Genomic DNA, 22869 nt, shown 5'->3' with positions numbered 1-22869 from the left:
AAAACTTTGCAATCTAAAATAAGTGTTACTTCAAGGGCAAGCAAGATTAAATTGATGTAATTTTGACCATGTTTCACATAAATCCAATTTTATGAAAAGGTCAGAATAATATGTGAAAGAAAATATTAACTAACTTCTTATATAAAACTTATTTAATATTACTTGACAAAATACTTTATTACAACATGTGTACTTTAAAGGGTACAAAAATAAATGTAGTTATTGAGTCCAAATATTATAAGTTTTGTAAATTAAAATTGACTTATCAATTATATTTTTAAAACTAATAAAGTAAATAATATAAGTTCCAAACACAATAAATACACAGAAAACACTCACTATTTTTTATTTATTTATCAGAACATTACTTTACCCCATGATTATTTCACATAAGCATGAGTTTTTTGGACATTAAGGGGTTATAATTAAAGCAAAATGCGCATAATCATTGACAATTATTTTTTTAATTTTTTTTTTTTTTACTTGGTAAATATGTTGGTAGGTCCCAACTTTCGATTTTTTGTCCTTTTTTCTAGTTGAGTGATTCTAGTCAAATATGTTGTACATTTTATTTTATCGAATCATAACTCTGTAAAATTTGGCGTTCTAATCACTTTTTAGCTGATAAAAAACCTATAACAATAATAGATAGCAAATAATAAAACTATAAAATCTAACCAATTCTTAACTTAGTTAATATAATAAATTAAATAACAAAACTAGAAATTGAACCATTGTCAATCCAAAGAAAAAAAAAAAAAAGAGTTAAGGGGTCCATTTCAAAAAGTCCTTTGGTTAAGGGGCCTTAATTCATTTCTCCTCCTCCTTTTTTTTATTCTTTTTTATATTTTATGGTGTTATAATTAAGCCCAAGAAAAGCCCAACCAAACCAAGCCTGTTTAAGAACATAAAATCACCTTGGCTTGGCTTTTTTTTTTTTTTTTTTTTTTTTTTATGGTTTTGGGTAAAAAAGTTTTGAGAACTTAGGATGTAATGGATCAGTCGAGACTCCGCTCTGATAATATATTCACCTTGACTATTTAGAGCCGACTATATATTCAATCTTTTAAAATTTTGATTTAACTATCCTATCTTTTAATTTATTTGATTTGATATTAGGAAGTGTGATGTCGAAGGCACTTTAATTTCAAATTAGAATACATTATTTATCTTTACAGATATACTTAATATACTTTATATAATTTTTATAATTTAAATTCTGAACCGAAAGTACTGCTGACTGATTCAAATCAAACGAATTAAAAAATTGAGTATCAAAATTAAAAGTTTAAAAGATTAAATCGCCGACTCAAAATAATTCATAGTTCAGCTATATTATTTTATCTTTATATGTCATTGTACACATAATTTTCGCTAGTGTTCCTTTTGCTCTTTTTCGGAGGAGGAGGAGGATTTGATCTTATTCTTATTAGAGTGGACTTTGCCATCGTTCCCATCAAGCTTCATGTACTTGTCCTTCCTGGTGAGCATGGTGCACTTAAACCCTAATTCGGCGGCGATCAGGCGCTGCACGTGGTTGGCGACGTCGACGGGGGAGCGGCCGCCGCCTCCGCAGGTGTCCTCCGGCCGCAGCGGGTCGAGGAACGTCACGGTGTAGCCGGGCCGCGGGTTCATGAAGAAGAAGTAGGGGTCCATGCACTTCCAGCCGCGCACCGTGGAGCCGTAGAACACGTCCTGCGCGGTGTCGATGGCGACGGGCACGATGCGGTCGGCGAGCTCGGCGAAGAGCGCGGAGAAGCGGAGCAGGAAGGGCTCGCGGCAGGTGGTGCCCTCGGGGCAGACGACGAGGTCGCCGCGCTGGAGCAGGGCCTTGATGCGGGCGGCGTCGGTGGCGCGGTCGCGGGAGAGGGGGACGGCGGGGATCGGGGAGAGGGCGGCGGAGAGGCGGCTGACGCTGTAGGTGACGCAGGAGACGGGGCGGCCGAGGGCGACGGTGACGATGATGGGGTCGAGGGCGGTGCGGTGGTTGCAGACGAAGAGGGAGCCCGGGGAGGACGGTCAGCAGGGCCGTCAGCGGGTCGGGCCGGCGCACGAGGCGGCCGTCGTGGAAGATGACCGGCGAGTTCAGCTTCTCCGGGGCCACCCGGGCTGCCTCAGGGTTTGGGGGAACCATGTATGCTTCCTTCATTTCAAATTTAAAAAAAAAAAAATTTCAGTTAGTTATGTTAGTTATACAAGGGGATAAAACTGCAGAGGAGAGCTCCCCAACAATATCTCCTTACGGAGTTTATAATTCACTGTTACGTGTTAATTTTGTCTTTACTCAAAAGATTTGCTGGTTCTTTTTTAATACTAATTTTTTTTTAAAAAAAAGTTAAATGCTAAAAGAAAAGATTATAATTCTTGAATAGAAACAAAACCATCGCATGACAGCAGATCGTAAGCTCCTCCCCGCTGATATTTATATAAATATTTATTATATATTTCATATGTAGAGTTCATACTATAAGTGGTTTTAGGTGGTGTTTGGTTTGAATTTATCATATATTTCATGCATGAAAATTTTAAAAAAATATTTAGAAATATAAAATAATTAGACTTCGAATTTAGAACATTAGAAACTCTTTGCCACTTACAATTAACCATCAATCATTTTTTAATTAGTTAATTTTTAATTTTCATATTTTGAACAATAAATATTTAGGATGAGTTTAATTTTACTGTTAAATATATTGCCGTTCGATGAATGACAATTTAACTGGTCATTTAAGGAACTATTTGTATTCAAAAAACTAAACATTTTAAGTTAAAACTTTCGCTTTATTTGTCGAACATTTAATTAAAATGGCTGCAAGTAAAAATATATTTGTTTGGAGTTGTGAAAAAAATATATTTTGCGCAATCAAAAGTATGATAAAAAATATTTAATTATTTTTATAAGTTATGAAATATCCTCAATTTCAAAATCTAACATGACTCGATACAAAATTGCGGATCTAGATTTTTGCGGTTTGAGGCAATTACTTATGTATCCTCCACTACTTTTCAACATTTTTAAATTTATCCTTTATTTTTTAAAATACCTTTTAAAAACTCCAATTTATCCAATAAACTTTCAACGGCAAAGGTATATTTTAAAAAAATCTAAGATATTTCAGGAGCAAATTTAAAAATAAAAAGAATAATTCTAAAAATTAAAAATAAATTAAATATTTCACAAGTTTTAAAAGATATATATAGTAGACATTATCCGTACTAAATAGGTTGAACCTGGTTTAAACTACATATAGAAATATCTTAATTAACGATCTACATTTATGAGACGTTAACACCAATCACAACCCCTAACAACTTCCAGAGAGTTAATGAATGCAATTACATCCCAAAAAATCGAAGCAAATTGAGTATATTCAGGCCGCACAAAATCTAGGATGTAAAATTTATACGTATATATATTAAAAATATTAAATATAAAAATATAAAAATATACTTATGTAATAATTTTAAATTTTTAGAGTACAACAGTTGTTTTGTATGATATCAAAACAGAAAATTTTAAATTCGAGTGAGGCGCATTGCTCCTTTATTAAAGGTGTTGAGTTGGTCTATGGATGAGTTGGTAGACTGGGATCACCCAATTCGATAGTGGGGAGGTGGGAGAGAGAGAAAACTAAACCTTAATTTTTAGCTAACCCAACCATCTCCATTTTCAAAAAAAAAGAAAAAAAAAAAAAGCATGAACCGATTCTCGATCCACATTCAAGGTATATGCAGTAGAGCTAGCAATTCAGCTCATATTCGACTCGAAATAAGTTCAAAATCATCGTCTATTAATAAATAAATTCGGATCGAAATCTTAATGAGCCAAATACGTATGGAAATCAGTTTGCTCGTGTTCGACTCGTTAATAATCCAGGCGAATATAAACTGAATTTCGTAGTGATAGATGGAAAAGTAGGAAGATAGAAAATCTATATGGGTAGGTACCTTGCAAATGGCCATGAAGTCGTGGTCGGAGTCTCGATCCCCCAACCCCAAGTCGGGCCGTACCCCGGGCCCGAGAACCTTCTGGAGCGCCACCCTCTTCTTGTCCCCGACCAAAACCCCCGGCGGCCGGACCCGCCCCGTGCAGCGCCCCGTCCGGCGCTCCACCTCGATCTCCGTGCCCACCACCTCGGCGCCGAGCCACTCGCCGACGAACCCCTCCACCATCACGCGCGGGTTCGCCGTCACCACCAGCCTCCGCCGCCCGCCGCAGGCCCGGAACGCCTCCCACGCCTCCGCCCGCACGTCCGCCGCGTAGAACCGCGGCAGCACCGCCCGCGCCGCCGCCTCGACGTCGCGCGCGCGCAGCCCCGCCATGGACGCGAAGATCAGGAGCTCGATCGCCGCCGGCTCCGAGACCGCGACGTAGAGCGCGAGGATCACCGGCGCCAGCAGCAGCAGCGCCAGCCCCCGGAGGTAGCTCCCCGCCTCCACCGCCACCAGGAAGAAGTACGGGAACGAGCTCCGCGACACCAGCAGCGTCCCGTCCAGGTCCGCCGCCGCCACCCCTCCTCCTCCTCCGCCGCCGCCGCGCGCCGCGGCGGAGAACTTCGAGATCGGCGGGAAGGTACGGCGACCGTTCGAGCCCATCTATGAATTTTGAATTCAAAAATTTGGAATTTGGAATTGTTTTTGGGGATTTTGGGGTGCGAACGGAGGGAATGCCGTGCGATTTATAGGATGGGGGAGGCGTAATGGGAGTGACAACGACTGTGGAGGTGAAATTACGGTAATAACCTTCTTAAAAAATTTACTTATTTTGAGTTTTTGGAAAATCGGACCACCTTTTTCGTTTTTGCAGATTCGGTCCGCTTTTTCAGCAAACTGACCAAAATACTCTTTTTACTTTTTCTCTTTCCTCTTTATTTCTCTCGTTCTTTTTTTTTTCTCGTCGGCAGAGCGGAGGCGGAAACAGTCCGTCTCGCCTCTCACCTTCATTCTCTCGCCCTCGCCCTCGCGCGCGCCCTTGCCCTCGTCCACACACCCCCCACCTTCCTCGCCTCCAACCCCGCCAAGGCCGCGCCGCGACTTTTTTTTTTTTTTGCTTTTTTCTTTTCTTTTCTTCTCCGACTCTTCTCCACCGACTCCGACGACGACGCCTCTTTCGTCCTTCCCCGCTCTTCTCATCTCTCCCTCTCCCTCATTCTTTACCGCATCCGACGACGATGCATCTTCGCCGGCGCCGACGTCGACACCGTAGAGGTCACTGCGGCGCTACAGGCTCGGAGCGGGGGTCCTTAGCGGCGTCGTCGCCGGCACGTGACTGTTGGCAGAGAGGGTGACAAAAAAAAATTATAAAAAAAATAGAAAAAAAATAAAGATAAAAAATTATATAAAAAGAAGGATAAACATGAAATTATATCGTTAACTGTAAAAAAAATTATAAGTTGCATTACTTAAGATATAAACTGCAGCTTTAAGATGAAAACTATACTCTTTAAACGAAAATTACACTCTTTGAGAGATATTTACACTGTTTCTCTTCTTATTACACTCTTTCAGATGTAAACTGCATCCATTAAGATGAAAGTTACACTCTTTAAACAAAAGTTGCACTGTTTCTCCTCTTGTTGCATCATTTCTCCTCTTGTTACACTATTTTTTATTTTAAACTGCACCCTTTAAAGAGATATTTATACTGTTTCTCCTCTTGTTGCACTGTTTCTCCTCTTGTTGCACCATTTCTGTATAAACAAGAGAAAAAATAGTATAACAAGAGAAGAAACAGTGCAACAAGAGGAGAAACTGCACTGTTTTAAGAGATAGATATACTGTTTCTCCTCTTGTTGCACCATTTTTGTGTAACAAGAGGAGAAATAGTGCAACAAGAGGAGAAACTGCTCTGTTTTAAGAGATATATCTACTGTTTCTTCTCTTATTGCACTGTTTCTCCTCTTGTTGTACCATTTCTGTGTAAATAATAGGAGAAATAGTGCAACAAGAGGAGAAACAATGCAATAAGAGAAAAAACTGCACCTTTTTAAGATATATTTATACTGTTTCTCCTCTTGTTGCACCATTTCTGTATAAACAAGAGGAGAAACAGTGCAACAATAGGAGAAACAATGCAACAAGAGGAGAAACAGTATAAATATCACTTAAAATGATGCAGTTTAAGATAAAAAATAGTACAATTTTCGTTTAAAGAGTAATTTTTATCTTAAAGCAGCAGTTTACATCTTAAATAGTGCAATTTATAATTTTTTTTGTAATTAAAGATGCAATTTCATCTTCATCCTTCTTTTTATAAAATTTTTTATCTTTATTTTTTTTTTCTGTTTTTTCTATAATTTTTTTTGTCACCTTCTCTGCCAACCGCTACGGCGCCGGTGACGACGCCGCTAAGGACCCCCCGCTCCGAGACTGTAGCGCCGCAGTGACCTCTACGGTGTCGACGTCGGCGCCGGCGAAGATAAATCGTCGTCGGAGGCGGTAGAAAATGGGGGAGAGAGAGAGATGAGAAGGGCGGGGAAGGGCGAGAGGCGTCGTCATCGGAGACGGTGGAGAAGAGTCGGAGAAGAAAAGAAAAGAAAAAAGCAAAAAAAAAAAAGTCGCGACGCGGCCTTGGCGGGGTCGGAGGCGAGGAAGATGGGGGGTGCATGGACGAGGGCAAGGGCGAGGGCGAGAGCATAAGGGTGAGAGGCGAAACGGACCGTTTCCGCCTCCGCTCCTCCTCCGCTCTGCCGGCGAGAAAAAAATAAGAACGAGAGAAACGAAGAAGAGAGAGAAAGAGGAAAGAGAAAAAGTAATAAGGGTATTTTGGTCAGTTTGCTGAAAAAGCGGACCGAATCTGCAAAAACGAAAAAGGTGGCCCGGTTTTGCAAAAGTCCAAAATAAGTGAATTTTTTATGCAAATTGGCCAAAAAAAAAATGTGCGGAGACCCGTCTACTATAGTAGAATCTAAAATACCCTCCTAAATTTTTAATTTTTCAACTGACACTCTAATTTTTAAAAAAAATTTAAATAAATTTAATGGAATGTAATAAATTTAATTATTTGTAGTAACTAATACTGAATTAATTAAATAATAATAACTAATTAAGCCATTCAATTTAACAAAATTTTTAATCAGTATAATTAAATATTTGATAGTATAATTAAATATTTGATAGATAGATAGCAGCATATTATCCACTTTATTTATTTTTTTAAAAAATAAACTTAATTAGAAATGTGAATCAATAGAACTTAAAAATTTGAATATCAACCACCAAGTTTTTTGCCACTTACGTTAGGGACAGTCGGTGAGATATGCTTTTGTTGCTTTTGCTTCTTGAACGGTGTTTGCATTCATAACTTGACACAATAATATATTTATTTCGAAAAGCTTAATTTAAAAAAGCAAATACCAGGATATTTGATAACACTTTATATCTACTAAATGTTATATATATTGAGTAAGATATTTATATATTCAAACAAAAGATCCTGACATTCGTTCCCGATTGAGGTAGTTAGGTTTGAGTAGTTGAATTAAAGACTCATGCAGTGTCCTCTTCTCCACCACAACATCAGTGTCGCTGTAGTAGATGTGGAAGAATCAACCAAAACCAACTCAATTCACATTTTTTCTCATCCAATTTTTTTCCAAGCTTTTTTAAGCCCTTGAGATTTGGTTCAGGAGATCACCTACTTCGCATCTTCCTCGCATTTACTGGTGGAAGGGAAACCTAAATTGGAAACCTCCTTTGTGTACGCCGCATGTTTTGTTTGTTCTCTAAATAGGAAAAAAAAAAAAAACTATTGCTTGTTTGGCTCAAATTACTACTATTGGAAAAGTAAAATAATTTTTTTTTTCTGAAAAATAGTTTTTTATAAAGAATCAAACACCCCCTAAGTCATTGTTTGTTCCAACTTTTCAAGCAGTTTTCCTAATTTGATCAGTAGATTTTGAGAAATTAAAGAAATAATACTTTATCATAATATTTATATTTTAAAGTTGGAAGTTCTAATTTAAAGTTACTGCTCTTAATGTAATAAATAATTATTGAGAGAATTTTATGAAGCAATAACCGCTCAGGCATTTTCAAGTAATTTCTATTCAATGCGAGCCAAACTAACATTTCAAAAATTGTTGGTTAATTTTGATGTAGTTCCAATTATTGCTGTTGATTTGAGCCTCCTAATATTTTTTTTTTCCCTAATATAATTTTTTTTTTGCTTCGTTTATTTCATATAGAAATAAATTTAGCTAAAAATGTGAATCAATTAGGATTCGAACTTGGAACCTCGGGTACTAAGCATCAAGTTTTTTGCCACTTGCGCTAGGAACGATCAATCTCCTAATATAATTTTAATGATATAATTTTAACTGCAATTTTTGATATTCAGGTGCAACAAAACATGCTCTAAAAATGTAGCACATCTTTTTGGACCAAGCTTAATGAAGTTACAAAAGCTTTGGACCCATTTTTGCTCATAATCGCTGGAAAAGACAATTGAAATAAATACTGTAGATAATAATTTTCTTACCCCAGAAAGAAAAAAGATAATTGTATGTGAATAGGACACTACCTATTTTATTCATTAGAAAAATAAAAATTAAAAAATCAGAATAAAGCCTCTTTCTTTTTTCTTCCGCAACTGCAACAATTTTTTGAATGGGAAGGATGGGATTGGATCTGAGCCTCGAGCCGTTATGATTTGCGAATACGACGAAAGGGTCGAGTATCGTAGAATCGAGCATAAGGCTCAGAGTCCGATCCCAGCTTACCCACCAAAAAAAAAGGAGAAAATCTTCTCAAATATGAAATAATTAACTTGTGATGAAGACATTGAAAGCATTGAGGGAGATTTATAGGCACAAGGGGACTAAGAAGAGTGGCAAAGATGTACTAATTTTGAGTAATTACTTTGAGGGGATATGGTTAAACCAAGTGCATTTAATTCTACCAATGAGAGTGACAAGAAGGAATCCCCCTATATCTACTATGAAGTGAGTGTTTTCCATAGCATTAAAAACCTAATAAATACTTTCCACAAGTCAAAATGTATCATTAAATCTTTTGGATGTGCCATTTGAAAGGAAATAAAAAAAATGTAAGATAAATAGTGAATTTTTAATTAAGGAAGAAAACTATAAAATAAAATTTTGGGAAAAACAAAGAGATATGGAGTTATGTCATGATTCTTAAATGTGCAAAATGTTATTCGAGGTAAAAATATTTGGAGTTTTAGGGCTGTTTGTTTTCGATTAAATCACATGTGAAACTTAATAGTACGGAAAATTTGCGTAACAAAGCAAGTTACGGTTCCGTGTCGAGGATTTGCTATCTCAATTTCTGCTCAGCAGCCAATGCAGTATGCCGTTCTTCTTGCTTGCCAAACATGCCCTTAATGTCGTCCGACACCCAATGCCCGAGGCTAACTAGAGCAAAGAGTGGCGTTTACTTCTGACAATCTTTTCTTTTATCGACAGATAGACTCGTTAAACCCTATCACCATTTACAGACTTAATTTGATCAGCGAGTAGTAAAATCAACTGCGTTAGTATCATTCGCCAGAGCAGCTATTAGAAAAGCGGTTAATAAGTGGGTCAAACAGTCAACCCAAATCTCATCTTGTTAACCTAAATCAATCAAGGCCCAGCCCAACATCGATAGGCTCATCAAATCCAAACCAGAAGTGGGCCCAATTACATTTGGGCCGTGAATAATCTGCTCTCTAAAATAGTTGAAATACATAATCTAATATCAAATCAGAGTGGCGCAGCGGAAGCGTGGTGGGCCCATAACCCACAGGTCCCAGGATCGAAACCTGGCTCTGATACCATCTGTGACGCCCCGACTTCCCAGGGGGTCACGTGGTGGACCGATAAGCCACAGGTCCCAGGATCGAAACCTGGCTCTGATACTAATTAGAGAAGCTTTCCAATTTATATTTAATTTTTTTTTAAAAAATAATCTTATAGTTTTTAAATTAGCTTGCCCATGAACATAATTAATTAATTCTACCAATGAATTCAACCATCTAATATATGTACATGGAATTTACACATGGAATTCAAAAAAAAATAGAAGTAAAAAAAAAGGGGCAAAAATGATTCTCTTTGTATCTGATCATATGGTATATACAGATACTGCAGATGAAGTATACATCAGTTAGTGGACATGCATCATTGCTGCTTCTGTAACCATTCCTGAATTGCCGAATGCACGGCGTGGTTTCGGACGAGCTCGCAATTCGTCAGCCTGAGTTTCGTCACGGGGGAAGTGTCGCGCCCGCTGCGGAGCCACCCTTTCATAGCCTCAGCTTCGTACGTGAATCCGTCCGCTGCGACGTGCGGGTCCTTCATAAGTTTCTGCAATTCCAAATCAATAAGAATCTGCATTACTGCAACTATGAAAAAGTTTTCAGTACCAATCATGCAGTACTAACCTTTGTTATTGGGCAGATCAAGTAGGATGGCGCGTAGTTTTGTGCGTCGATGTTGGACGAAAATTCAGAAGAAGATGTCGACGATGAACCGACGGACGAGGCGGCATTCGTCACGGGCTCGAGCATCCTCCAAACCTCTGCGAGTTCGGGCCGCTTCTTTCGTTTCGGATCGCAGCATCTCACACCTAAGTAGGCCAGCTCATCGGCCTCCACGTCGAAGGGCCACTCTCCGGCAGAAGCATCCAGTAGCTCCCTTATGCACCCCTTCTGCAATGCATCTTGCACTTCGTTCCGAATTTTAAACGGGCCCTTTCCGGTGATCAGTTGAAGGAGCACGATTCCGAAGGAGTACACGTCGTACTGCGGCGTGAGCTCCCCCGAGGAAACATATTCGGGGTCCATGTAGGGGATAGTGCCCTTCGGAGCGTAAGTTTGGTGGAAGGCGGTGACGGTGGAGCTCGACTGGTCGAGGAGGCAGCAAATGCCGAAGTCACCGAGCTTGCTCACGTAGTTTGCATCGAGGAGGATGTTGTCGGGCTTCAGGTCTCCGTGGACTATGCATTGAGGCTTCGTCGAGTGGAGGAAGATGAGTGCTGAACAGATCTCGCCCGCGATCCGCATGCGGACTTGCCAGGTGAGTGCCTGTGTTGGATCTTTCAGCGTAAGTCGGTACTCTAAGCTTCTGTTTGGTAGAAACTCGTAAACGAGAGCTCGGACTTCCGGGCATGCTCCTATCAGGGTTACAAGGTTTGGGTGCCTCACTCTGCTGAGAATCTCCACCTGCAAAGTTTCGCAAAGTTATGGTGCTGAAAACTTATTTTCTAAGTGTTTTCTTGTAGTTCTTTGTGTTAACTCCTGTTAAAAATGACACATTTACAGTTTGAAGTGAAAAATTCGCAAAACATTAGGGATTTTCAGCGCAATCGAACACTAATATACGCATGCCGGCATCGAGATGTTAAGACAAGTCGAATAGCAGCGAATTACCTCTTGATGAAACTCGACTTCTCCTTGGATCCCTTGAGGATTCAACATCTTTATGGCCACCACCGTGTGGCGAAGGAAGCCCCTGTACACTTTTCCGTATCCACCTTCGCCGATCAGCAACGACGTGTCGAAGTTATTCGTCGCTTCCTCCAACTCCGAATAGGTGAACTCCGAGAAGGCCGCTCTCGCTAGCGCGCTCGAGACTGTTTCCTCTTTCTCTTTCCGCAACTCTTCAGCTTCTCTTACAGCCTCATTTCTTTCCTTCTCGAACTTTCCGACATCCTGTCGGAGCTTTTCTTGGATCGAGTGGGCTTCCGATGCTTTGGCTTCGAATTCCTTAATCACGCGCTCACAGTTTGCGACACGGATAGCTAGTTTCATTTTTTGCTCATTTGCATTCTTCAATTCGACGAGAATTTGTTCATGCACTTTTCTGAGATCTTCAAGTTCCGCGTTTTTTCTTGCCAGTTCTTCTTCTGTATCTCTCTTCAGTCTCATCTCTTTGATGTGTAAACTCTCGGCTGCTTTAGCCTGCGTGAGAAAATCGGCTTCGTGATTCGCCTTCTTCAAATCTGATTACGCAGGCGAAAGGCGATAAAAGAAGAATTGTAATTTCTCACCGATATAGAAAGCCTTACTCTTTGAGCAACCCCAACCAAATCTCTCTCGGCCTTCTTGCGCCGGCAGGACTCTTCATATGCTTCGCGCTTTAAGTCCTCCGCCTCTATGAGGGCATTCTTCAGTTGCTCATATACATCATTCTCAACCCAAGTATCCTCCTGCGAAGAGAATCATGAATTATTCGCTTACTGAGATTCTTATCTAGCAACATGTACTTGTTTTCGATTAAGCAGACATTGCTGAACTTCGCTTACAGATTCATCGCGAGGAGACGAAGGCAGCGAAGAAAAAGCCGTTATGTCGCTCTCCGAACTATGTTGGTGGCTCGAGCGCGGAGATTGGCTCGTCGACGTACCTTCTTGCAGGACTGGGAAGTTCCCCTCGGGCAGTGGGGGTGATACAGCAACAGCCACGCCTCCTGTTGAGACAAAATTGGCCGATCTCGACCGCTGCTGCAACGCGCCCTGCATGTGAAGTGGCTCACTCTGCCTTTCAGGTAAGGATCTTGACCTGTTGTAGTCTGCTTGGTTGGTGACAGAACTAGGATTTGTTTCAGATGAACTTGCTGACATCATAGATCCTTGTAGTTGTGCACCAGCTTCTCTGTGAGGAACAATTGGACTTAAAAATCATACAAAACCATTAAAGAAACAACAAGTACAATTAGAACACTCAGCTAGTTGATTATGTGAAAAGATTACTGAGTAGATGAAAAAGGTTTCAAAAACAAGAACATCTTTTGGAGCCTCGAGAAAGCACTCTGTTTCATTTCAATAATCCCACATCAGAAGATATTGAATAAAAACATACAAAATATAATAAGTACTCGTAAAAGTGTCAAGTTCCTAGATGGTGGTGTCATAATCACAACCACAACACTTGGGGTCTTTGAAGTAAATGGTAGGATTTTAACGATACTTTTGAGGCTTAAAATTCAAACTCAGTATCTCATACTCTACCATTTAACAGCTTAAGCTAGTAGAAAATGAAGATCAAATCATTTAGTGGCAAATCGCTGGTAAATCAGGGGCTAGGGGTGTTTGAGTTCTTATCACCTTCGAATCGTCTCTGCTACCATATTAACCAAAAGATCGATTCGAACGAAAGTGATCCGGAACCATAGTTAAGTGGACCATACCTGGTACATATTAGGTTCCCTTTGCAAAGGAAGGTGATACTGCATGATGGGTCTGCTTTTGCCTGCACTGTGAGGGCTGTCCTTGATTTTGGCACTGCCATTTTCCTGCTCATATCATAAGTCAATAATAGTGAAGAAGATTCTATCTTAACTCAAATTCACCAATGACAAAGTCTGATTTAAATGTTTTCAGGTGCATGCCTTGAATAGTGCTTGTCGGCCGCCGCCCCCATGACGAGCGAGGTGATCCGATGTCGAGCAACGAGATCTACGAGGCCTTTCGCGATATCATCTGCCTCAATTACCAGAGTTTCAGCGCGAAACTGCGAATGCAATCAAGGTGTTGTTATTGGATTGCTTGAAAAGTTTCTTTTTTTCCTTCATTCTTCAAACTGTCAAATTTGCATTCAATGTGTATACTATAGCTAATGGTGTATGATGGATCAATCAAACTTATTATAGTTGCAGATCTTAAGATATTATAAATGTTGTATATAAGTTGGAAAAGGTCATATTGTGATGGGATAGTGGTTGTTCTGATAACTTCTAAACCCTATGGAATGAAAAAAGGTAAAAATCTATATAGAACTTACCTGAACCGTGATTTATTTTGATTCGACTATCCAATCTTTCAAAATTTTAGCTGTGGTGCCGAACCTTTCAATTTGCTTGATTTAAACAATTTGACAATCCTTTCGGTATAAAATTTAGGCTCATCGCTTACTTCAATAGATTTATAGCCCCACAAATCTATGGTATGTACTAATCAAACCCATAAAAATAAATAACGCATCTAAATTAAAAATTAGATAGTAAAATCAAAATGTTTAAAAATCCAATAGTCAAATCAAAATGTTTCATAGTTCATGTAAGTTTATAGATTTTTATGGTTTTTGAGAACCATAGTATTAAAGAAGGGGCAATTGCTTATATACTTCTGTAAAGTTCCATATTTTCTTATTTATCCCTCTTAGAAGGATAATATTAAACTATTGTTCGAACGTTTCAAGTTCTTTCAAATATACTCCTAAATTCTATTAGAAAACTGTTAAGAACAATCGTTATCTATGTGAAATTACTATTTTGTTCTTTCAAATATACTGTTTTACCATCGCCAACTTTTTTATTTGCTCTAAAGTCGGGGGTAAAAAAACTATTTTGACTTTTTGTCCTTTCAAGTATACCCTTCTACCTTCATCAACTTTTCTTATTTGCCCTCAAGTCAGAGACAAAATAGGTATTTTGATCTTTTTAAACTCTTATACAAATTTAACCTGAGTTTAATCCAAGATGACATAAAAGGGTATTAACAGCGGAGGTATTTTTGAATAACGAAGAAATATACGAGGGATATATTCGAAATAAAAAAACAGTTGGGGGTATATCAAATATTTCAGAAGTTTTGAAGGTTATAAAGGTAATTATCCCTACAAAGAAATTAAGCCTTTTCTGAATCAATTCTAAAGCATTGTATTTCAGAGGATTTGTCACCTAATCTTAGCCAAAACCTTTTGCAGGTGTTTTGGAGAATTTTTTTTTTTTTTCAAAAAAAAATTCCATGATCAATTACTTACTAAGAGAACCTCACAATTCTTAGTTGTTCATCACAACTTTCCAATGTTTAAAAAGAAATTAAGAGGGAATGATGATTAAATTAAAGAGGTTTAAAGCTCCACCTTAGAAGAGGCACAAATCTCCAAGTACTCTCTTATGACTTTGCTCATCTTCAGCCTCTCAAGGTGTCTATGTGCAGTCACCTCCTGCTCTCTTAGCTTGTCCACACTAAACATGGCTCCCACTGAAAATCAATAGGTTAAAGATTAAGATAAAAATAATGAGATTTTTGTTATTAAGCGCGCGCGGAAAAGATCTTACTCATCGGAATCATTGTAGCAGGGCAATGAACGTGAACGACGACGATCGTTTTATCCCGCGGAGTGTTTCTCAACACCCACGCGAGATTCGCCTTCGTCTCCTTCACCTCCTTCCCCACCGCGACGTGCATTTTTTCCTGCACTGCTGCTGCTGCTGTTTCTGCTATTAAATCTGTCTGTTTCTCTGCTGACAACTCCTCCTCTATCGGCGTCAGCTCACTGCCTTGCCCGCCCCCTCCGCCCGCCGCCGCTGTCGACCGCGCGCTCGCCGTTCGCGTGAAGCTCCTCCCCATTTGCGACGACGACGACGACAGCAGCGGCGGCGAAGACACGGGGACCGAGGACCCCCCAACGGCCATAAAAGACGAAAAAAAAAAAAAAAAGCTTTTTTTTTTAAGTTTTACTACAAATATGTGATCTACTTTTCTTTCCTATCTTTCTAGAAAGCTGATCCCAAAGGTAGTTATTTCCCGTGCACACGGAAAACTAGGAAACAGGAAAGGTGAGATGACAAAAGCAAGGGAACAAATTAAGCACTTTGGGCTTAAGCTTTTTCACAAATTAAGCACTTTTGGCCTAAGCTTTTTCTTTTTTTTTTCTTTTCCTCTCTCTCTCTCTCTCTCTCTAGCATGGATGTTATTATTGCTATTAGAGAAGCTTCTTTATGGGGGCTATGGGAAGCTGCTGCCCAATTCCTAAACCCATCCTAAGGAATGGAGAGAGAGAGAGAGAGAGAGAGAGAAGAGAAATTATTTACTGCACCTGTTGTATCCATACATATCATACACAATGTACAACACCACACCTAGTACTTTATTCTTCTCAATAAGTAAAAATATACTGAACTTATCTGAATTATGAATTTTTTTTATTCGACTACATTCAAAACTTATCCGAATTATGAACTATTTTGATTCGACTATTCTGCCTTCTGATGTTTTAATTTTGTTATCCAACCTTTCAATTTGTTTGATTTGAGTCAGTTGACAGTATTTTGATTTCATAATTTGAATGCTTTGTTTTTTATATATGTGAGTTACTACACTTCATGCAATTTGAAATCTTGAATGCTTTATTTTTTTTTTATATGCTAAGTTAGTATATTTTATGCAATTTTCACTACTATAAGTTCATTAAAGTAAGTAAAAACATACAAAATTTATCTGAATTATGGACTATTTTGATTCGACTATCATACTTTTTAAAGTTTTGATTTTGTTATCTAACCTTTTAATTTGTTTGATTTGAGTCGGTAAATAGCATTTTGATTTCAAAATTTTGAATGCTTCGTTTATTTTTTTTTATGGTATACTTCATGCAATTTTCATAACTATAAAAATTTAAACTAGTTACTTACTTTAATGAATTTATAGTCAAAGTACAATTGACTGATTCAAATCAAACGAATTAAAAGGTCACATAGTAAAATCAAAATTTTGAAAGATTGTTTAGCCGATTCAAAATGATCTACAGTTCAAGTAAGTTCTGTATCTTTTCACAGTCATAATATTTCAATATAAAAAATCTAACATAATCGACATGATTTACAATATCTAAAAAACTCCTGGTTCTGTTTGGATATCTTATTTAGCATATCTTTTCGATTCACTTAATAAGTATATAGTATTTAACAGATGAGGAGTACAATCAAATGTATAAAATGATTACTATATTCGTCTTTCCAATCATTTTCTTAAAATAAAATAAATAGTTGTAGATGAAATACGTTACCCTTAAAAGTTATGAATATTAAAGCATTTCCCTTAAAAAATTAGTGGTGTCGAAAATTTATAGTTTTTGATGCATGCGCCTTTTAATGTCACAGAAAATAAATAAATAAATAAATATAAAAGAGGAGTTCGATTCTTAATATAGTCTCCATGATGAAAAATTCTAGAATGCAACGAGGATATTGGATACGTGGCGTAACAAATTAATTAAAAATCTCCTTTTAGAAATATATGTCACATCATGATAGAGCTTTAATGGTGAGGTCTATGAGGTGCTCATAGACACCCGGTGCAGGGAACAACTACGAAGAGTGGGCTAGCGTAGGGCCCACCGCAAATGAGACAAACCAACGGTCAAGATCTAATCCCGAGTTTGGAATATTCCTTTATTCGGCCCCTTGATTCGCCCACGTGTGTACGGAATCCCGAGTGGGGTCCGCTACAAGCTCCCGCACCGAAGCTTCTCTCTCTCTCTCTCTCTCTCTCTCTCTCATATAATTGTGGGCAAGAAAAGTAAAGCACTTCTCCTAGGAATACCTTGTCCTATTGAGAATTTAAGACAAGTGTAGTGTTAATTCATGTAATTTACGGATACCAGTCGGAATTATGAGATAAATTTTGACTGAGTCAGAATCATATAGTGGATAGAGCGTGGTTTTCCAGTTGATGGTCATCGTGGGTGGAGTACAGCTCCTCAGCTAAGACTAGCAAGATGAGTCTAACATTGTTTGGTGCTTGTGAAAGTTCTTAAACTAGCTATAATATGTTGGATAGTGGTTAAGTCCACAATATAAATAAAGTTAAGCATGTTAGAATTAGAGCAGCTTTAAAATAGATGTTCCACTGGAAAGTGGGGCTTCGCAGTTGGTATTAGAGCAGAATGTCAGCCAAATTTTGAATGAAAATTATTAAGATAGGAAAGGAATCAATTAATTTGAATAATGGTTCTCTCTATCCTGATTCATAGTACACTCATAGTAGAATTAACTAACACATAATACCATAAAAATTAATTAAAAAATAAAGAGGAGATGTGAACTAGCTAATATGGTTTAATATTGAGACTTGGGCTTGTTCAAGTGTATGTTGACTAAGAACCTGGTTCACAACTAGTAGCCTATGAACCATACCGAGTAAAACAAATTAAATAGAACACATACCCTATTGTTAAAAATATTAGTCCCATATTAAATAGAAATTAGATTGAATACAACTCCATAGCAAATATATTTCTATAGAATTTAACTTTTCATATTTATTTCTTCAAAATTTCTAATATTTTTACATATACCCCCGATTTTAGAACCCGCTAGAAAAAATATAGTTAACCATAGGTAAAAAAATACTCAACCCTGATTAGTGAATGGGGTGAATTGACCTTTTTGCCCTTTTTATATTATTTGTGATGGTAGCTAAAAAAAATGGAAGATGACCGTTTTTCTGTATAATTCTAATAATTAGAGCCTTTGAAAAAAAAATATTTATGATGGCAAAAATATCATTTCACTTATTTTTTATTAAAAAATAAATTATATTTTAACGATAATAAATCAGATGAATAAATATGAATATTACTGAACTTTTACATAAATAAATATAAAAAATTAAACTTCGTAGAAATATACAATATGTTTATAAGTAGCTGTATAAAATTAATCCTAAAAATTAAAAGGAGAGAATTTAAGGGATAAGTAGCTTCGTAGAAGAAACCGCGTTTGCACCGACACAGTAATTAATTGCGAGCGTCATCTTATCCACCTCTCCATGAAAGAGAAATAAATATTTGTAGTTTTGCTTTCATGTTGTTTTTTTAAAAAATGTCTCAATCGATGGTCGAAATCATTAAATATGATCTAAATAATTTATAATTTTTCATACATTTCAGTTCTGCAACTGAAATTAGCTCAACTGAGAATTAATTTTAGCTTAAAGATCATTAACGAGCAAACAAACACGATGAGATCGCGAAAAGAGTTTTTCACTTTTTTTAAATTTATTATTATCGCGTACATAACGTTTTGTACTACATACACGAGGTAATTAATAAAAGGCCTTTGCGCCAAAACATGCTAACAAATTAAAAGTCCATAAAAATAATATTCTAAAAAACACTGCTATAATTAGTTTCATCAATATATAAATAAAGGATCATATATTTGTGGTGACCAAAGCATATCTAAGTTCGAGTCAAGTGAAATACACAACTATTATTTTTTAAATGCTTAAGCTAAGAACAGGGGTCAGTGTTTGGTTCGGAAACAAGGGAAATAAGTTTTTTTTTTTCTTTTTATTTTCAAATGCTGCGTTTGGTATCCGATAATAGTAGTTTTTGGATTTCTGAAATAAGTTGGTATAAGACTGGAACTGTTGTTACACCTTTTTTCCTGAAACAAGATTAATTAAAGTCTAAATTTAATTTTAATTATGGTATTAAATTATTAATTAATCTAATTAATATATTCAAATCATTATTTATTACTTAGATAAATAAATAAACAAACAATTAATTAATTAATTAATTCTAATTAATTATTAATAATTTAATGTATTTGTCCATAAACTAATTAGTATTTATATTGATCAACCATTAATATTTATATTAATTTTTTTACTAGTTATCTAGCTAAAGTAATTTACTAACTAATTAAACAGTTAAATTAATTTTTATATTTAATTAATGAATTAATACATTTTCATTATCTTATACAATATTCGTAGCTAATAAATTTATTAATTTATTAAATTATTTTTACGTAATATTTTGATTTTAAGTAATTAGATAAAATAATTTTAATTTAAAATTATAACTTTTATTTCATTTATTCTAATTTAACCATCAAAATACTATTTATCTTATTTCTAGTAACAATTCAATTTTCATCCAAACGTAAATTGGTCTAATTCCTACTTATATCTAAATTTGTATCTATTACTGAAATAAACAATTATTACTTATATCTGAACCGAACGCAACCTATAAGTACATCAAAAATTAGTACTTAATTCTACGGTACAAAATGTATTCATGGAATTAAATTCCCGAGTCTTCTGAATTGAATTGTCGCAATTAAGTTTCATACCTAACTTTTTTTTTCGAATAAATATGATATGTATATAATTATGTGCACTAAGAATACAGTAATAACCAGTATTAATTGTGCGGTACAAAAAGTACTCATGGCATTAACTTAAGAGTGAATTCGTTGAAATTTCTGGTTCAAACTATAAAGCATACGATACTTTAGCTCTCGAATCTTCTGAATCATTGCAATTAAGTTTCATACTCGTTTTTTTTTTTCAAAAATAAATATTGATGAATCACTAAAATCGAAGTAATGTAGCAAGTTAATTATTGTTGCATGATTAAATAACATATTGTTACAATTCAGAAAATTTGACAACTAAAATATCACATGCTTTATAGTTCGAAAAAAAAATTATAGCTAATTAAAATTTGAAGATAAAATCATCATGCGCCTCATAGTTTGAGGACCAAAAATAAAATTTACTATTTTAGTTTCTTGGAAGCTAAGTTATATGTTTTACATCCACCAGGAAAGGGACCTCCCTTGGATTCAAAAGGGGATATTTTTCATGCAAAATGCTTCTCTACTGTTGAAAAGTCGGTTGGATTCTTTTTTTTGTTTTTGTTTTTATTATGTGAGGTTGATTGATTGATTTGATTGATTGACATATTTTGGGATCATCAAATGAAAGGTTTTGATCTTAATTGTGAAGAGAAATTTTTAAGTGGTTTTAATTGGACTAAAATCTACCATATTTTCTATAATTCATTGATTGATTGATTGATTGATTGATTGATTTATTTGAGACATAAATATATTAATTTTTATTTTTATCCATGTTTGATTGATTTATTATTTTGTTTACTTTACTAAAAATAACAGTTTCAAATTAAACTTTTTGTTTTTGCAATCTGAAATATTTTTTTTCTGTTCGCATATCATTACTTATAAATTTTTATTTTACCAAAAAAATGATTGTCGCTTCAAAATACGCTCACCGATGCATATAAAACCTCTCTAAGACTGTTTGTTTGGAGAACTAAATTTTTTAGAATAATTTTTATTATTTTCGAGAACACTGGATACTCCGGTATAAAATAAAATAATTATAAATTTATGTTTGGATACATTCGGGGATATTTTAGAGGATTTCTTTAGTAGCATTTGAATAAAAATTGTAGAATAATATCTAAATATATTTTTAAAAATAAAATAATTAATTTATATTAGTATATTTTATATAAAATTATTTCTTATAGTAATTTATAATATAATATTTTATGTAACAATTTAATTTAAAATAGTATATTTATTTTACTAGATATAATAATAACCTATTTTATATAATTTATTGATAATATGTGTAACGATATCCTTATAATTTTAATTAATAATAGTATAAATTTCAATACAAATTAAAAAAATATAATACAAGAAAAAATAATATTTATATTAATATAAATATTTATATATCTATTTAAATAATAAAATAAAGAGAAGAATAAAGTTATTCTCAGTTTTCTTAGAAATAATTTTTAACGGGTTGTTACAGAACAACCCGCTTTGATCGGAGCAATCCGTTCCGCCCTATTCTTCTTTCGTTTGGTTACAATTAGGGAATATCCCGGATTGTTCCGAAATATTTTCAGTACCAAACGCAGTCTTAAATGTCCCAAAATTAAAAAATATTTAAAAAAATAAAGAGGAATAATACTTGTGGCATCATTAATTTCAAAGTTCTTATTAAGATTCCATCATAAGCATGTTTTTATTGTTTTGTTTTATTGGTACAAGAATGGTTGTTGACTTGTCAAACTATATATTGTACAAGTAATACTTAAAAAAAAAAAATTAAAAAAAAAAAAAAAAAAAAAACCAAGTCAAAGCAACCAAGTTAGTCCGGGGTTTACTTGGACTTTGTTCTAGTACGGATTTGTGATACCTTTTCTTTTTTCTTATAAAAAAGGAACATATAATTAGCTTCATATTAATGTGTTTGGTGAGGAGATTAATTTTGGTACATATATTTGTTATTATATGTATATGTGAAGCGCACGTTGCCTATGGTTTCAAAAGCACAGAGACCTCCGTATTTATAAGTTATTTTCGATATAGGGACATTCGATTCGACGATCGGCTTCGTTAAATATAATCTATGCTATTAGAGTTTTTTATAAACTAAATTTTATAATTTTTCGATATCATTTAGCAAGTGATCAAAGGGTCTCAACAGTGACTATTTTAATATCCGATGTGATACATTTGTAAATTCAACAGTGTAGAAAAATTCAAATTACATAAAACTTAAAAAAAAAAATTTACTTAACATCAAAAGCAAAAATAGTACTTCCGATTTAAAATTTGAATATTTTATCATTATTTTTATAATTTTTTTTATTTTTAGTCATTCATTTTGAGACTACTCGTCCACTAAGCAAACGAAATCAAAAAATTTTAAAATTTAGTTTTTAAATATTTCTAATAGTGTATATCATGCCTAACAAAGCCAATTTTCGAATCAGATGTCCCATCGTCGAAAATAACTTACCAACACGGAGGCCTTCGTGCTTTCGAAAGTATAGGAGCCTAGCTCTATATGTGAGTAGTGTGTTTTAATTAAATCTATTTTTAAATCTATTTTTTATTAGATTGATCTTTTGAATAATATAATATCATAACTAATTTTAAATTTGTTCATTTTGTAATTTCTTGGATTCACCATTTTTTTTTTAGATGTTTCACAATCTAATGTGTTAAAATCTATCATTCATGTGTGAGGAAGTGGTTACTTTAATGTGTTTCTGAGCTTTATATTCACTGCATTGATCTTTTGGGTAACATTATGATCAACTTAGCTGCAAAATTAATTCTAGCGGAGATCTTTTGTGGTAATTAAACACGAAAAACCCTAAGTCCACAACCTAAAAAGGATTGTAACATTTACAATCCCTCATCTAAGGGTGCTTAGAACTTAGATGAGGGCGTCGCGAAGGACATTCGTAGGTTCATCAAATATTATTAGTATTTCAAACGAAAAATAGGCATTGTTTGAATCCACAATCTCTTAGATAAGAGCATGAGGTGATGCTAACCATTAATCTGAACCCTA

The 22869-nt window shown here is 35.5% G+C and overlaps 2 protein-coding genes and 1 non-coding gene across 4 annotated transcripts; 1 reads left to right on the top strand and 2 right to left on the bottom strand.

Moving 5' to 3' along the window:
- Positions 1281 to 4645, bottom strand: LOC109712325 (probable glycerol-3-phosphate acyltransferase 8). The gene is given in 3 exon segments (XM_020235829.1): positions 1281 to 2011; positions 2013 to 2143; positions 3949 to 4645. Coding segments are annotated over 3 exon segments (1416 nt in total). The 5' UTR covers positions 4597 to 4645; the 3' UTR covers positions 1281 to 1374.
- On the top strand, positions 9704 to 9775 carry TRNAM-CAU. Its single transcript has one exon. It is a non-coding gene; the product is annotated as a tRNA-Met (tRNA).
- Positions 9944 to 15733, bottom strand: LOC109713057 (U-box domain-containing protein 33-like). Of its 2 annotated transcripts, none has more exons than XM_020237011.1 (9): positions 15006 to 15733; positions 14807 to 14928; positions 13332 to 13453; positions 13131 to 13235; positions 12247 to 12595; positions 11992 to 12150; positions 11372 to 11902; positions 10385 to 11164; positions 9944 to 10307 (listed from the first exon to the last, which is right to left on the bottom strand). In XM_020237011.1, exons 1-9 carry the CDS (start codon positions 15361 to 15363, stop codon positions 10122 to 10124), a joined length of 2712 nt encoding a protein of 903 aa, XP_020092600.1. In that variant the 5' UTR covers positions 15364 to 15733; the 3' UTR covers positions 9944 to 10121. The 2 variants fall into 2 exon arrangements, with proteins under 2 accessions (XP_020092600.1, XP_020092601.1); XM_020237012.1 differs by having other exon boundaries at positions 12010 to 12150; positions 15006 to 15732.

The sequence above is a fragment of the Ananas comosus genome, linkage group 7, assembly GCF_001540865.1.
Source record: "Ananas comosus cultivar F153 linkage group 7, ASM154086v1, whole genome shotgun sequence".
NCBI classification, from domain to species: domain Eukaryota; kingdom Viridiplantae; phylum Streptophyta; class Magnoliopsida; order Poales; family Bromeliaceae; genus Ananas; species Ananas comosus.
Note: the sequence above shows the minus strand (reverse complement) of the source record. Positions and strands in the feature narration are given on the sequence as shown.

What these genes read in the sequence shown, in the direction of transcription:
- LOC109713057 (XM_020237011.1), bottom strand. Translation starts at nt 15,363, where the DNA reads ATGGCCGTTGGGGGGTCCTCGGTCCCCGTGTCTTCGCCGCCGCTGCTG. An exon ending in GGGAACCTAATATGTACCAG is followed by an intron (nt 12,596 to 13,130) that starts GTATGGTCCACT and finishes TGTTCCTCACAG; the next exon opens with AGAAGCTGGTGCACAACTAC. An exon ending in AAGTCGAGTTTCATCAAGAG is followed by an intron (nt 11,165 to 11,371) that starts GTAATTCGCTGC and finishes GAAACTTTGCAG; the next exon opens with GTGGAGATTCTCAGCAGAGT.